This window comes from Anopheles merus, chromosome 2L (assembly GCF_017562075.2).
Source record: "Anopheles merus strain MAF chromosome 2L, AmerM5.1, whole genome shotgun sequence".
Taxonomy (NCBI): Eukaryota; Metazoa; Arthropoda; class Insecta; order Diptera; family Culicidae; genus Anopheles; species Anopheles merus.
Window position 1 is genome coordinate 49436211 of NC_054083.1, and position 16439 is coordinate 49452649.

At 45.4% G+C, this 16439-nt stretch overlaps 2 protein-coding genes across 20 annotated transcripts in view; both read left to right on the top strand.

Moving 5' to 3' along the window:
* LOC121592117 (neuronal calcium sensor 2) overlaps nt 1–9245 on the top strand; it is an 86472-nt gene extending 77227 nt beyond the window's left edge. For all 11 annotated transcript variants that reach the window (XM_041913417.1, XM_041913426.1, XM_041913422.1 and 8 more), the window contains one exon: nt 3038–9245. In XM_041913417.1, coding sequence (XP_041769351.1) covers nt 3038–3214 — 177 coding nt within the window. In that variant the 3' untranslated portion in view covers nt 3215–9245. The remainder of the gene's footprint in view (nt 1–3037) is intronic.
* Nucleotides 1–16439, top strand: part of LOC121592118 (neurocalcin homolog) — a 113070-nt gene that overhangs the window by 86427 nt on the left and 10204 nt on the right. For 5 of the 9 annotated variants that reach the window (XM_041913433.1, XM_041913428.1, XM_041913432.1 and 2 more), the window contains exons 3-4: nt 11139–11548; nt 11824–12092. In XM_041913433.1, coding sequence (XP_041769367.1) covers nt 12023–12092 — 70 coding nt within the window. In that variant the 5' untranslated portion in view covers nt 11139–11548; nt 11824–12022. The remainder of the gene's footprint in view (nt 1–11138; nt 11549–11823; nt 12093–16439) is intronic. The other 4 variants (XM_041913434.1, XM_041913435.1, XM_041913436.1 and 1 more) reach the window with 4 other exon arrangements.

Sequence of the window (16439 nt, forward strand, 5' to 3'; positions counted from 1 at the left end):
GATCGAGAAAAGGATGGGTTGATGGGGGGAAGGGAGGACTGCATCTAAATTCTCATTCGCAAAATGGACAGAGCCGTTTCTAGTTTCCCCTCAGGCGACCGGTGCTGTAATTGCACCGGCCATGCAAGATAGCATGACAACATGAAGAGGCCGGGGCCGTTCAACCGACCGAAGCCGGGGTTTGTGAAAGCACAAAGGTGGGACGACATTCGGCTCCAAGGACTACACGGGAATGTGTGTGTGTGAGAGAGCGAGAGAGACACGCAAAAAAAAAACATAAATAAACTGTGAAATGGAAAAATGCCCTTTCTGTTGAGTGGAGAGAAGTCCGGGCGAGTGTGTGTCTGTGTGGACGGAGATCCCTTAAAAGCTAATTCCTCAAGCCGATATTGCATCCTGTACGTAGTTCCGCTCGTGCCGCTTCGCTCCGGAGTGCTGTTTTGGGGACGTTTCCGTTCTAACAGCGGCTACTGTTGCTGCTGCCGTGCCATGGCAAAGTCACGATCGGTTTGGACCGTGTAATATGGTTCTTAAAGCCGTTTTTTTTGTTTGCTCTGTACGTGCTAACATTGCCATGCTGGTCATGTTGTGTGCCGTAAGCTTTTACTTTCGCTATTTTATCCGAACGGTTGGATTAGGTTGTTGTTTTGGCGTGTAACAAGGGGGGAGGCATATGTATGATGCTTTCTAGTGTGTGCTGGACGCTTTTACGGAATGGATTTTTGGAGCGGCAAGTAATGGTTTTTTACGCAGGAAACCATTTTATTTTGAGCCTTTCCGTGCCGAAAGAAGGAACCATTGGCTAAAAGCGTGTTGAATGCAATATTTATGTAATACTGCAATATTTAATTATATGAGTGTGTTTCTAGAACATGATAAAGTATCTAAACAGCACTACACATTCTGACACATATTGCATTAAACATATCTGATGCTTATGCATTTTGAAGCAGCTTCCCAATCCGGTCTCAACTCATCAAAGATAACGCTTCCGCCAAAATGCCCTCAAAGACGTAATCCCAAATGCGCATCCATATTTCATAACTCGCACCGGTCGATACGTATGTGTCCGTGTGGCTGTGTGTATGTGTGGTCTTACATTTCTCGACGGATCACATTTCAACTTGTCATTACTGCACGCGTACGTGAAACGGGGGGCGCCCCTTTCGTGCATATTTCTATCTGTCTGTCTTCACCGAAGCCGCACATATGCCCATCCTCCGCAAACGCTCGTGAATGAATTTATGAACGAACCATTTTAATGGGTTGTAATTTAACCTCAGAACTTATTTGTTGGTTGTTAGAAAATTTACTTCCATGCGGGACACCACCACCACCACCACCAACCATCCCTGCGAACTCCATCAGCAATCAGAATGGTGAACGTGAAACCCTTTCCCGACCAACGGCGCCATTTCCTTTGCCCCGAATCGATGAAGACGATGAAAATTTATTGCAAAAGCCCTTTTGTAAAGTGTACGGTAGTGCGGTACGCGCACATGATGAAGCCCCGCCATGTGTACGGCTTCGCAACCTCTTTCGCGCCCGCCAGCAGCCCCAAACAGCCGCGCACGGACCGTGAGTCGTGTAATTAAGATAAACAGCGATCGTAAATCATGGCTCTTGTTTTCGGTGTGTCGGAACTCGCTCACAACAAACCACAACAACAACAACAACAACTCACATAAACACACAAAAACACTAATGCTTGGAATGTATTGCCGTTTGCTACTCCCCCCTTGTACGGAAGTGGAGATCTTGAGGTATTCGTCGATGATTCCGGCTGTATGTATGTGTTTTCAATCTTCTCGCGTTTTGTGACGCTGTTACAGGGGATATAAAATATGAAGCACCATTTTCATCACGATGTAATATTGTAAATTGTAGCCGCCCGTTGATGGTTGCTTCAAGGTTACGGCGGGCAAATAATGCTCATCTGCTATTTTTAACTGATTGGCGTGTAATGTGACCCGCGAAGTACTAATGGTTTACCTGTACGGTGAAGTTGAAGAATGTTGTAAATTAATTTGTTGAGGATTTTACAGTGGATACAGCCGATAAGAAGAATGTGAAAAAAAAGAGATGCTTTAAGACACTTGAGTTTCACTCTCAAAAATGCTTTCAAACCCTGACATTAATTCAACATAGTTTTTGCTTGAATGTATCAACAAAAGCACATTCATTGTGATGAAAAATACTTCAATAATTCAGCCCAACAAAAAAAGATCCGATCTTACTCATGCACCACAATGTAGCAACTTTGCACTCCGGATGACTTCATCTAGTAGTACCGCTGCACAAAAAAAAAACCCAATCACTGCACACTCTACAGCGCCGGAGCGCGAAAAGACCAACTGTCTTTCAAGCTGGCGCCGTTGTCAAGCAGCTCAACCGAGCGGAAGTTATGAAGGTTTTGCGGGAAAGTTTGCCAACCTTTTGCACGCCTTCCAAAACCGCCTCTAGGCTCTAGGCTTTGGGAAGGTCGTTCCGCTAACAAATTTAGCACAGAGGCACACACACACACACATACACCGCGGGGTTGTGCATACCTTCCACTGCAAATTATGAAAAGCTATTACAATCGATCAAGTGCAGAGAACCGCGTGGCACGGCACGGGAGTTTTGCGAAAACGATTGCGCTTTCGAAAGGACAGGGAGCAAGCAAAGCTCTCTTGTGATTGATGATATCGTACTGCCCGATGGAAGAGTGGTGAAAAGCGGGAAAAGGAATTTGTTTTTGACGGGCCGAAAATTTTCAGCGCTACACGGTTCAGCAGCACACTCCGCAGGCCAAAGGTTCACCTGAATGTCATTAGCAGAGCATCGTGGTTGAAGTGGGCTGAAGAAAATTTGAAAACCATTATGTGTGTATGTATGTGTGTGTGTGTTTTTGTGTGGCTTTTCTTTCCCTCCCCGACAGTGATGGATTTGTGTACCGAACGCTCTGAAGCAATAGGCTCGATAAACATGATCCCTTCCCCCCGTTATCAAAATGTGATATTAATGCATACATTTCTCCGCTTTCTTTTCTTCGCAGGCAATATACGACATGCTGGGCGCGTGCTCATCGAACAAACCGGCCGACTCGGCGGAGGAGCGCGCGAAAAACATCTTCGCCAAGATGGATGAAAATAACGACGGTCAGCTGACGCAGGACGAGTTCCTGAAGGGTTGCCTGCAGGACGAGGAGCTGTCCAAGATGCTCGCACCCTAAGCGGGGGGTGGTGTACCCGGGTCGACGGGCACGAGTTAAACAAAAACACACACACACACAACACTCACTTACACACCTGCCCGCTCGCCCTTCATCATTGCCATATATAAGACACCATACAATCATACTTTTTGCACACATCCTAGCGCAAACAACAACAAAAAAAGAACATACACACTGAAACACAAGCCAGTAAAATGTGGAACAGAAAAAGAATACACACAGAGAAGAAAGGTCAAATTGAAACAGAGTAACGCAGCGATTGCGAAACAGGAAATCAATCGAGAGAAATGGAGTAAAAAAAAGAGGAGAAAGTAAAAACAAACATTACGAAACCTAGACAGAGAGAGAGAGAGATGGGAAAGGGAAGAAGATAAAGCATAATAGAGCAAGATGACAGTACTATATATAGAGAGATATATTTAGAAGAATAGTAGGAAGCGCAACGATCCATACGCGAACCATCAATACGAAATGATAGACCATGGGGTGATTCTGCCACCACCACCACCACCACCAGTGAGCAGCCTGGTGCAAAAGAGGGGGGAGACGACACCTAGCACAGGACACCGCGCTACGTCCTTGATCGCTACAATTAGAAGTTCTATGTGTCTCTGTGTGTTCGCGCGTGTGTGTGTGTGCTTAACTGTACTCGTTTAGGGTCGAGTTTTCATTCCGATCGGGCTCGGGTTCCCCCTGTACTGGCTGGGCTGGCTGGTTTGGGGCCAACCGTCTGGGAAGGCGGTTTGACGGTGGAACCCACCAGCACCGCTCAATCGGTGTGTTTTTTGCTTAGCCTCTAGTCTCTTCACTCCCTGTTCACACTATTTCCCGTGTTCACAGCCCTACAATCAGGAGTTGAAGGGAAATGGGAACAAATCGAACAGTTATTCTCGTTCGCAGCAGCAGACGCTCCGTCACACAGCAACACAGCGTGTTCCCTCCCTCCTCGCTGTGTGTGCACGGGGCGGGTGAAGCGGGGCAAGGTGGTCGATGAAAATTTAATATGAAAATGGAAAGCTCGCGCCGCCTCCACAGAGACACGCAGGCAGCTCGATCGAGAAAGAGATAGAGAGAGAGAGAGTTTTTGGGCCCCGCGAAAGGAACAGAGACAACCTTTAGGGAATTTATGCGTGCGCGCGCTAACCACATTTAGCTGTAATAGTATTCACGTCCTGCCAAGCGTCCAAAGTAAGAAGAAAAAGAAGAAGAAGAAGGAAAGAAAGAAAAACCTCTACCATTTTGCTGATGTTGATGCTACGATGTAATGATATATTGAAGAGAATTTGATACAAAAAAGAGTAGTGTGTGGGAGCGTTGTGTGTGTGTGGTGCTATGTGGGTGCGCGCTCTGCTGTGTCAGATTACATCCACACACTCACTCACTCACACACACACACGCGCTCGCACACGGGCGCTCTTTAAAGCGTGCGAGTCAATCGAAGGGTATGTAATGCCCCTGTCTACAAGAGCTAAGATCTAATCTAAGGATAAATGTGTCGGGCTGTAAAATGGAGTTCAGGAACGTTGTTTCACAACGCCGATAAAGCTGGATTTCCCGGAGCAGTAGCAAGGCAAAGAAAACGGGACAAGCAATTGGGCCACTTTACGTTGTTTCTTTTTTTTTGGTCCGTGCTTTTCTCTTAAATGCAGACAGGAAACACGGAAGAGGACAGTAGTATGGGAATGTTAAGAGCAGATCCAGAGTTGGATGCGTGTGTCGTGCGTGTTAGTGCGCTTAAAACGCTTCTCCGCTAGTCACCAATATTGGAATGGATCAATCGATGTGCATCTGTTGCTTGGGGTGGGAGGTTTAAATGGAGTTTAAGACAAGCCAAGGAAAAAGAAATTATCGAGGTGTACAACACACGCACACACAGCCACAGAGAAAGCACACGACCAGCACTCTGTTCCGTATCTTGTCCGCTAACGCACGGAGCAAGATTTATCACAGCGAACTGTGACGATAATGACCGATAGACGTAAATGAGTAAATGAACGAAGAATCACATCCACAGCATCATTCGCTCTATAATCGGACGGGCGTTAATGGGCGGCTGGCATTAGTGGGTGGACGCCCATTTAAGGCGCTTACAAACACACACACACACTGTACTGTGAAAGCCATCACTAGCTGGTGAGAATAAATGAGCCCCAACGCGCGTGTGTGTGTTTGTGTCGGGGTGAAGCCATAAAACCACAAGGATACGGACTGACGCCGGTTGGGTCGGTGAAGAAGCTCGGAAAGCGGTGGGGGTTGGCGGAAAAGTGGCCCCAAAATCATTCCCTATTTTTCATGGCAGGGACGGCGACAATGGGTTTGCCCGCGCGGTGAGGCTGCCAATATTTCTCTGCACAAACATCTTCATCTTTTCGGGGCGGTGCAAGTTTATGTGTTTATTTGTGTGGCTGTCAGTTGTGCGTGTGCGTGTGCGTCTGTATGAATAGGATCGTTTCCTCTCGAAATGAGTAGACCTCATTATCAAGCAAAAGAATTCCATCCATGGCAGTGGCGTACTTCTTTTATTTTCTTTTCTGTTCTCTTTATTCGCATCTTGGTACGGTTTCTTTAATGACTTGTAGGGTCTTCATATAAATAAGTGCGATGGTGTTTTTGGTTGTTGTTTTTTCTTGCATTCGATCCTCGTTATTTTCTCCTTCTCTCAGCAAACGATGGAACTTTAGCAATGAACGCGAGACTTCATTCATATTTATATGTGTACACTTATTTGAACGTCTATGCGAACGAGGAGTATGAGCTGGCATGTATGTAAAGGACTTGTTTTGTTCCCTTTCTACCAACCCTGAGTCGGCTTTCATGCCGAATTCGTTACATTTTTTCGGGCCTTTCGTAGCTCTTCTTGCTTTCTTACCATTACAATACCATTTCTGAGAACTCACGGGACAGAGATGTCCTTTCCGAATTGTTCTTTTTTTTCAGAATGCATGAATACATGTCTGTTATTTTATATTATTTCTTCATAATTTAACGGTTTTGTTGAACTTTTATTCAATTAGCTTGTCATCTTTTGATGGACGATCGTACAAATATCAAAGATCAGGGGACACCTTTACGAGAGCATTTATTCAGTTGAGCAAACTCGAAACGGACTGCTACACCAATACAACCCACTATACTGTACTGAGGGGGGGGGGGTGAAAAGAAAAACATTTCCATAATTCCCGCAGTACCGAGCCGGTAGGAAAATAAAAACATCACCAGAATCAATCGTGCGACACAAATGCGCAATGAAGCGTTTCGAAATAAATCTTGTGCGTGGTTCTCCAGTGGCAGCATCTTACGCGCCGCCGCTTGCCGGGGTACTACTGTCACGGTGCATTATTGTCATGAATCTGCCAGATCGGCGAAAAAAAAGCGCCGAGGGGACGACGGATACCGTCGTGATTGTTTGTCCAGCCGAATGGCAGCGTGTGGCAGCGAATTGGTGGTCACGTTTTTCGGCGAATTTGGGGACGATTTTTCGGTCGAAATGATGATGTGCTCTTTACCATTGGCTGTAAATATTGATCGACATTGTTACAAGCGTTGGTTTGGTGTTGTTGCTCTCTAATATTGATTTTTTCAATTGCTCCACGCTCAGGTACGCGTGGTTGGTATATGTGGTATATATTATGGTATTTGCGGTAATTGGATTAGGTTTGGCAATCAAATGATGTTTTTTTTTTGGTCTCCATTGATGTGTGTGTTTTTTGTCCATTATTATTTCGCTTGATAATGGCAACGATTTGGCGCATGCAGAACTCCCCCCATCCCGGCACGGCACTAATGTTCTTCATTCTTCGTCATTTGTAACGATCGCAGAACGATTTGTTGTACATAATTGTTAACGCAAACTTCTAGTCAACTTGTTTCCTTATTATTGTTTGCAAACTTTACGTTCAACAAACACGTTCCACGGTGAAACAACGCCCTACAAATTTGATTGAAATGAATGCGAAAGAAGCAATCGTTCGCGCTGAAGAAATGTCAGCCGTGTGTGGGTGCGTGTGTGTTCGACCTATTGTTTTGTGGAATGAAGCTGAAATGAAACGGAACATTCATGGCAAAAGTGCAATCGAACTTACGGGGTTCGTGCGCATAAAGACAGGCCAGCTTGAGAAGGGAAACATTTAACATTGTAGTAACATAAAATGGTAATCATAAAACAGCAAACTGCACCGAGCGATGAGATAGCCGCAAACATTGAAACTAAGAGCACTACTGTTGATATATTTCTATTACGCAGAACCAGAACCCCCCCCCCCCCCCCCCCCAATTCACACACACATCTCCCCATAGCCCCGCGCTCCAACATAGAGTATGTTGCCCTCAACTAGCTGCTGCGGGTGAAAATATAGGCGCAAAAAACGTCAAACACTAAAACGAAACATGTTTAAATGGATAAGAGAATGGAACAAAGAAGCAAAAGAAAAGAACATTAAAATCTAAACTCTACATATGCACTCACGTACGAACGCAACAAAGAAACAAACAAAAAATACTAGATGTCAAATTCGAGAGCAAACTCATACTAATAAATACAACAAAAGAAGAAAAAAGAAACACACATACACACACATAAAGAAGAGAAAATAATCATTCTTGCACAAGTTTAACTGGTGTCTACTAGCACAAACATAATAAGCGTGTGGCAGCAATCGCAAACTGCAACCATTCCTCACATGTTCGCATACATTTGCGAACATGCTGAACATACCATTTAACAAAAGGAAAACATCTCCCCATTCACCCCCCTAAGGATAGGTTTGGAACAGCAGGGCAACGTCATTCGGCGGCAACACGCGATTGTTCAAGGGAGAGAGAAAACTAACAAACAATTGGTGGAAACCAAGTCGCGAAATTATGCAAACAATTTAATCGAAGCACAGACACACATAAACAAAACAAAAAGGAAAAAAATAACACCCACACACTCTTCACTGCTCTAAATGTGTAAAAGCTCCCCGAGATTCGAGATTGTACTGTGTGCAACTTTGGAACGATGTAAGAAAAGGGAAAGCAAAAGAAGAAAACGTGCGTTTTCGGTAGTGCTCCAATGCTAATGGTGTGGCTAAGCAAAGATTATTGTGCACACGTATAACTATATTTAAACGCTATCTCGTAAAACTGAAATCCCGCTGAACTCTCCTAAACAGAACAACCAAAAAGAAGACGAAGACGAAAAAACAAGAAAAGAAAGAACTAAGACAACTCAAATTGCATCTCCCCCATTTGTCTGTGTCCACCTGATTCATGTTTAAGAGCGCGTGTCCAAGCAAGCCGTGCGCGTGCGGCTCGTAGAGAAAAAGAGGCGGCGTTAGCAGGCGATTTAAAGGGCTACAAAATTAAGTCATAATAGAGAGCATGTGTGATGTTGATGGGATGTTTTTTCCGTTTTTTTTCGATATTTAAATAATAATAATTATAATAATAATATAAAACAGAGCATTACTGGAGACAGGTACACAGCAAGAACAGCAACAACAAAAACAACAACAACAACAAAAACGAAACAAAACTTCAAGCATATTTGTAAACAAAGCAAAAGAAGAAACACAAAACAAGAAGAAGAGGAAGAAGGTAACATACAATTAAGCAGACAAGCTTAAAATGGTAAGGAAAATCTTTCCTAAAAGAAATATGCGCTTTCGCTAGTTTTTTACATTTTTCTACTGGCTGTGTTCGGTTTTGTTTTTCTCTTTATAAACTTGTAAACTCATAAACTCTGCCACAAAACCAAAACCAAACCAAAAGAAAAAAGAAAAAAACACAATCGAGGGACAACAATACACGGACACGTTGACACACAATCAAACACAAAACACGCCTACACTCGCATACACGCATACACTTCCCTGAATGGAATGGTGAAGGGGATCAGGCCGTTTGTGGAGACGAAAACCATTCCTAAGCGATGCTCTCCGGATCTTGTCGTTACTGTCGTCGCCTGTATGAACATCCCTTTTTCCGAATAAAAGCCTGTTTTCAATCGTTTTCGAAATAAAATACATGTTTTAACTATAAAAAAGTACATTGAAACAGTAGTTGCCGGGATAATTTATACTCCAATTGGTACTTCTCGTTTAGATAAAGCAATGAAAGTATGATTCTCTGCTGTGCGGATTGCATACTTTTGGGGGGAAGTTTTCTCCCTCAACTCCATCCACAGTATGCAATCCGCACGACGGATTTAGCTTATTATGAGCTTGTTTGCTTTTAGCAACTCTGCGTTCACTCGACCGGGGGGGACAACCCTCCTTTACAAATAGAGACACACAATGTGGCTACATTGCAAGTAAAAGTTTGTTTTACCGTACATAGGGAGGCATAAAACTTTACGCAAAGAGTCATTATTCTACCCCATTCGCATAAAATGCACGATGAAAAGTGTCCTTCGTTGGGAAGCTAATTTTATCGCGCTCCATCATCTGCATCCCTCGCGGATGTGAACACTGTGAGCTACTTCAAGTAAAAATGGCGCCTCTTTGCAACAGAAAAAAAGCACACACACACACAAGTGGCACTCTATTTCCCTTTAGATTTGTGCGGATGCATTAGCAATTGATTGGGTTTGTGTCCTGCCGCGGTGGTGTGTCCTACAGCTGCTGCTGCTGCTGCTGCACCAGTGTCCGTAGTTATTAGTGGAAATTGAATTTCTGCTGCACAAAGCCACACACAGCACCGGCACCCTAACTTCATCAGTACCGGTGTTGTGGGACGGGTTGTTCGAGCCATAAACTACTCCAGCTGTATAAACTGTCAAGGAAGTGGGTTAGAAGGGAAGCTTTTTTCTTCTCAGAAGCGCCGCTCCCCCAACGCTGCAAGTAGCTCATCGCAATACCTTAGGGGAAATGCTGTAAAGATTCAATTAACCCACCCAATCATCTCTTCTTCTAGCTTGGTGTGAGGAAGGAGAGGTGGAAAGCGGAAGGGTAGGAAAAACAAAGACTCGTAGCACTCGTAACTAGCACGGTGACTGAGAAATGAGACTCGATGCAGAGTGCACAACAATGTTGATGAGCGGATGCGACATCCGATCCATCAGCGGCGGTCACTGTATGTCTTCGGGGCTTCGAAGCCTCGAGCGACGTTTCCTTCTTCACCGACATTTGGTACGCCGCTGTTGGAGTGATAAGAGGATGCTGATTAAACGCAAGAAATGGCCAAGACCGTCGATGGCTCAATCAAGCACATTGTTGCAATCGCTGTTACGCTTGAGTAATTTGCTGTGCGAGAAATTGCTCAACTGTTACTCAATTTACTTTTGTTTTAATCAACTCTTTATTGCCATTTTTTTGGAGTTTTCATCACTCGTTCTTACCTATTTTCCTATCAGCTCGGAAGCGTTAGCCTAAGTTCGTAAAATGGTAAGCTACGAAACGAACGCAGATTAAACGAAAAACGGTCAATTACTGGTGCCCTAAGTGGGTGGATTGGGCATTTGTTCTCACACTCGTAACCTCCACTCAAAAGGAAAAGGAACGAAAAAAGAAAGAAAAGCGCGAAAAATAAATTAGGCAACAAAAAAACGTAAACCCAAACGTCTATCACTGCTGAAGTGTTGAGCCATGCTCACATTGACACAGACACACACACGCACAACCAACACGGCGCTGCGTGTGAATTTCGAACCGAACGCATCGTGGTCGTAATGAACGGAACAAGCGGAAATCCGCGGAAAATTCACTCCACAATCAGGGTTTGAGTGGGGCAACCAAAAAAAAAAAGAAAAGAAGTGTGCCTGGATATAAGGAAAATCATTAATAACCGGAGTAATAACAGCAAAGTACCAATCAAGCTTTTCTTATATCAATTTTCTTCTCTTCTTTTCTCCCCCATCACATGATGGCTATGGTTTGAACCGGCTCCGTCTTGTGGGTTTCGTCTTGTGCGCTTGGTACAACATCACACCTACACCACACAGGCAACGGAACGAATCATCGTCGTTGGAAAGGCACAGAACGCAAGCTCTGAGTCACTCTGTCCGTCCGCTGGTGACGTTGGCGTTAGCTTCACAGCTTCCCCGTAATCTAATCCCGATCCGACAACACGATCCCGAGAAACGGAGGAGCTGTCGAAAAACGGACAGCTGGACACAACGGCCGAATGAGATAAATCGTTGTTATTCTTTTCTAATTAAGAAATTGAAAAGCGTGTAGTACGCAGGGTGTGTCCCCCCTCCGCGACGTCGACTTCGAACACAAACAACAGCCGGCCAGCCAGGGAAGGACCGGTGGGTCGCGCACACGCAGCCGCAACACATAAACCTCATTAAAAGACAGCAAACACTGCGGGGAGCAGCACAACGTTGCCACACACACACACACAACGAAGGTAGAGCGCGAATCGAGGGGCGCACAATCACTAGAGGGCGCCGCTGCTTTAATCATTTCTATTTGCACTGAAAAGCCACCGAACCTAAACCGCGCCGGCCACTTGGCTGGTGTTTGTGAGGGGTTGTTTTTTTGTTTTGATTTTTTTTTTCGAGAAAAATAGCCACCATTCCATCCGCACGAGACGGAATGGAGTGGATGGGTGCAGCAAACACAAGGGGAGTGGCAGGAGAGTAACGCAAGTTAAGATAAATTTCTTTTCGTTCTCGTTCGCAGCAGTGTGAAGTAAGCACTCGTCGTTCGTTCATCCCGGAACGGGCGTAACAAACGGAGAAGGCATCTCGACACAAGCTCCGAGCCATCGCCCGCCAACCAGCCCTCTCTGGAGTCTCTGGAGAGTGTTCAACACATCGAGAAGAACTCCCCCATTCCTCCTCCCCCCACCTGTCTTCAAACACACAAAAACACAGCCAGCATGGGCAAGCAAAACAGCAAACTGAAGCCGGAGGTGCTGGAGGACCTGAAGCAGAACACAGAATTCTCAGGTAGGTGTAAGGGGGAAAACGGTGAGGGAGATCATGGGGACGTATAGTTCACGGTGCGTTTTTCTCTTCGCGTACACTTTTCGCGTTCTGTTTCTGTGCGGATCTCTTTAGTCCCGTGGCAAAGTGAGTCTCATTCCGGGACACAACACGGGGGGCAAGGTGTGGACGTTATCATTCCCGGATATTATTATTCATTACAGATCCCAGAAGCATTTTTCGTAGGCTCGTTCATCGTTCTTAAGCCGCACGGGCGTTCCCCTGGAATGAATGAAAAGACACACGGACAGCCGTCCCGAGCGCGTTGGGGGAGCAAAAACCCCGAACGAAAAATAATGCGTCATAAAGAGCAGCATTAATTGACAAACACGGTGCTGCTGCTGCTGCCACAAATACACACGCACACACACAAAAGCGCCCTCTAAAATGAAACCCAACTGCGGCCGCCACATCTCATCTCACGGAATGACCACCGCCTCCGTAATGGAGGTGCAATGTATTTTTTTGTAGTTGCTTTATTTCGTGGCATAACTTAATTATTGGTACTCTCGGTTCGCAACAAGCGCACCCGGCGAAACCTCGATTCTGCGTGGCAAAATATTAAATTACCCGACCCGACGTGTGAGCCATACGGGCGACCAACTTGATCACATATCATTATCCACACACAATATGTTTATTAATTGAATGTTTCGAGACGACGCCGTTGTGCTGGGCGGCTCGTGTGAGGCGTTGTGATAAGCTCATTACGATGGCATGCCGAGTTGATGGACTACGCAATTCAATTAAAATTGTGTGTTTTTTTGTTTTGGCTTAAACTTTGAAGATCGATGGCATCGATAGTGTTTAAAGCATTTTTATCACAGACAGAATTGAGCGATGGCAATGGGATTTTGCGTCAGAAAGTGTGGAATTGAAGCTGTGACAGATTGCCTACATTTAGGCGATTGATGCAAAAGGTGCTGTAAAATAATGTTTCATATCAAATTAATCAAAAGAGAAACAAGTGAACATGTTTGCTTTGCTAGCTATCAATGCTATACAGCATTTTAACACTGAATAACACGAAAAATAACTTTTCTTATCCTAAAATACGACTTTTTGCGTCTAATAAAGTTGTACTAAAAACTGTTCTAATAATCTGTTCTCTTAGATTAGATCACGTTGAGTCGCTCCATTACGAAACTTTTTACTTCAAATCAGAATGTTAGATTTGATGCACAATCAACCTTTTAAATCATCATAAAACATTCGGCTCGATGTTTATGGCAGACTGACAGGATTTTTTTTTTTTTTGTTAAACGCACACAACTTTAAAACGTCGGCCAGCCGGACCGAAACCGGAAAGGTACTGAAATGGGGTACCGATAAAAATCTGCCAACGCACACGAACCCGGGACGGATGCTCGCATCGAACCGCATCGCCAATGGCAGAAACGTGGCTCAACGGCTCAACAGGAAATACATTTCCGTTTGGTGTGTTCGTGCGCGCCTCACCCCCAGCTGCCAGCAGTAGCTCGCACGAGCATATATTTCGATCCGGTTTCGTATCGCTGTCAGTTGGCCGCCGGGGTCGCATCCCTGACAGAGTCCGCCGACTGTCCGTCGCAGCGACATCTTCTTCAATCAAATAAAACCCCGGTTTCCGGGGCCCGGGCGTTCGGTCGGCGGCGTCCGCGGGTGATATGCGAACTTTAGCTTCTTTATACCTATGATACAATAAACCTGCATCCTGTCACGGTGTCGACCTTCGACAGACGGATAAAAGCTTCGCAGTCGTGTGGCACGTGCACGTGCACACACACACACGCGCGCGCGCTCGCGCATTCACGCCCACAGAGGGTGGACACCCGTTGGTGGTGGGATTTGTTATACTGTTCCACGGGTCAATAAAACGAAACCGTCCTAACCTCGGGTAGAGAAGGACAGACACACACATACAGAGACAGAGAGACGTGCCTCAATCATCAATCACAACCAGCCTGGGTTTTGGAAGGAAAGGCAGAAAGCTTTCACCGACTCCGTGGTGTCCGTCTTCCCGTCGCCCCGTCCTCACTAATCGCTAACACACACACCGTTTTGCGTCCTTGCGCGTGAATTTGTGCCATACGTTTTTCAACATACGGCTCATTAAATCGAACGCTTTGGGGCCCATAAAAGACCACCGACCGCCCGACCAACACACACACACACTCGTGGTGGACGACGTCTTAAACCTTCGTGTCACCGTCGGTGATTCATGAAACCCATTCTTAGCCATTTATTACGATTTCTTCTTCCGGTCGCGCAGCTTTTACGATGGTGATGAGTGATGCTTGCTTCGTTTTGCCTCCCCGGACCCGTGGGGGGCCCATGGAGTGAAACGCGAAACGTCTTAGAATCACGTCCGCGTTCCATTACACCACAAAGCCGGCGCACACACACACACCATCAATTTCACGTTATGATGGAATCGAGCAATCGGCGGGAGGGGAGAGCCGATCTGAAAGTGATGAGCTAAATGATAATAGTGTGCAATAACTGGGCCATCACTGTGGGAGGGGGAGCCGATTAATGATTCCGCTGAATCATGGCCGCGAATCATGAACTTCGGTTCGGTTTTTTTTGGTGTGTTTGTTATTAATCAATTGATGCGTGGATAGTAGTATTGAGCTCGAGCTTCGGCACTCATATTGATTTCAGCTCACCAAAATATTGGCCAAAATCAATAGCCATCACCAATGTCGCCGTCGAGTTTGGATAATTTATCTATCAATCACATTTATTGCATTGGCTTTGTTGTTGTTGTTGTGATGGATGAATTGGTTGCTTGTTATGTCGCTGCGGAGTATCACTTACTTGATGGATACTCGGGCGAACGTACTTCGCAAGCCCGCAAACGTTAGACGCAAATCAAAGGGTAGTTAAAACAAGCGAATGAAAAGGTGATACTTTACGATCGTAATTATCTCCTCTGTTAATAAGTAGAAAGAAAACATCGGAACAACGCAGAAATCCCCATTTTTTTCATATCGTCTTCACAAATCCATTTCCTGCTCATACTTTATGGAAGTAATGCCGCACCCCCTCCGTGCAGGAAGTAGCTTTTGTGCCGTTGAGTCCCGTTTTATCTTCCCACCGGTTTACGCGTTTTATTCACTCCAAGGAAAAAGAGAGAGTCTAAACCCAACCCTTATACCGGTTGGGAACCTTTTCATACATTGTGCCGCAGAACACAGAAACCTTTTCCAGAAGTGTAATGTATTTTTGTTGTCGTGTACAAAGTCTCACAAAAGCAGCTCTCGCTTGCCTTGCGCACCCTTAAGAACGAAGCTAGAATTAACCTTCTTGAGTGGTGTTGCTTGGTGGAGCCCAAATTAATGAAACGGATACCGATACAGAGGGAGGAAGTGGTGGTTCCTTGGCAGCTTCTTTCGATCGTTCCTTTCCTTCCTGGGCGTTTGGCCATTCCACTAACTGAGAGGCTCGGGTATCTATTTTGGAGCAAAAATTCGTTTTACGAAAGGGATAAATCACGCCCTGCTATCAATTTTTCTTCGTCTTTCGTGCGGGTTTCATCCATAGAGAGGGTGGTGTAACGCCCATGCCCCTTGGGGTGTATGTGTAGGCTGTTTTCCTCCTCCCTGCTCTTGACACGGCGCATGAAGCGGGTGTCCGTTTTACTCTCAAACGGTGGTTCATTGCTAATTTGCCACTTGCTCCTGGCGTGTGCAATTTCCCACTAATGGAAGAGGAGAAAAAAAAGGTTTCCGGGAGGAAGAGGCTCAGAAAGTGTAAGTGGAACCAGCACAAGAAATGGCATGTTGATGCCTCGTTTCGTTCCGTAATTTGGTACGAACATGTGCTCTCCGGTGTGCGGATTGCGGTACAATGCTTTTCGGAACGGTCGGGTCGGCTCGGGTGTGTTGTGGTCGGGAACAATGGGATACGACGGAAAGTTACTGGCAACTGGTAACACTGTACTGTGTAATGTGTGTTGCTGTGGAGGGAGTTTAAGCTGTCGAGCTGTTGTGGTGGTGGTCCTTCGGGAAGGCAAAACCCATCACGGAGTGGATCGTCGTGATTGGTCGAAAACATAAAGTGGCAGACGCGCTTCCGGGGGAGCAATCAGCAAAACAAAACGTTGTGTGATAAGGCATTCGTGTGCAGAATCGTGCAGCTCCTCGGGGTCGGTGAAGTAAATTGTGAAGCAATAGCGATTGCAATGGACTTTTTTTTTGTTTGGTGAGCCGAGATGATGGTACGGTGCGTGATGTGATTTATCATAAAAAGATGGATCATGGCACGTTTCTTCGTGTTGCTTGATTTTTGTGTTGTTATTGCAATGATAAATGTGATAGAAACGTTTAA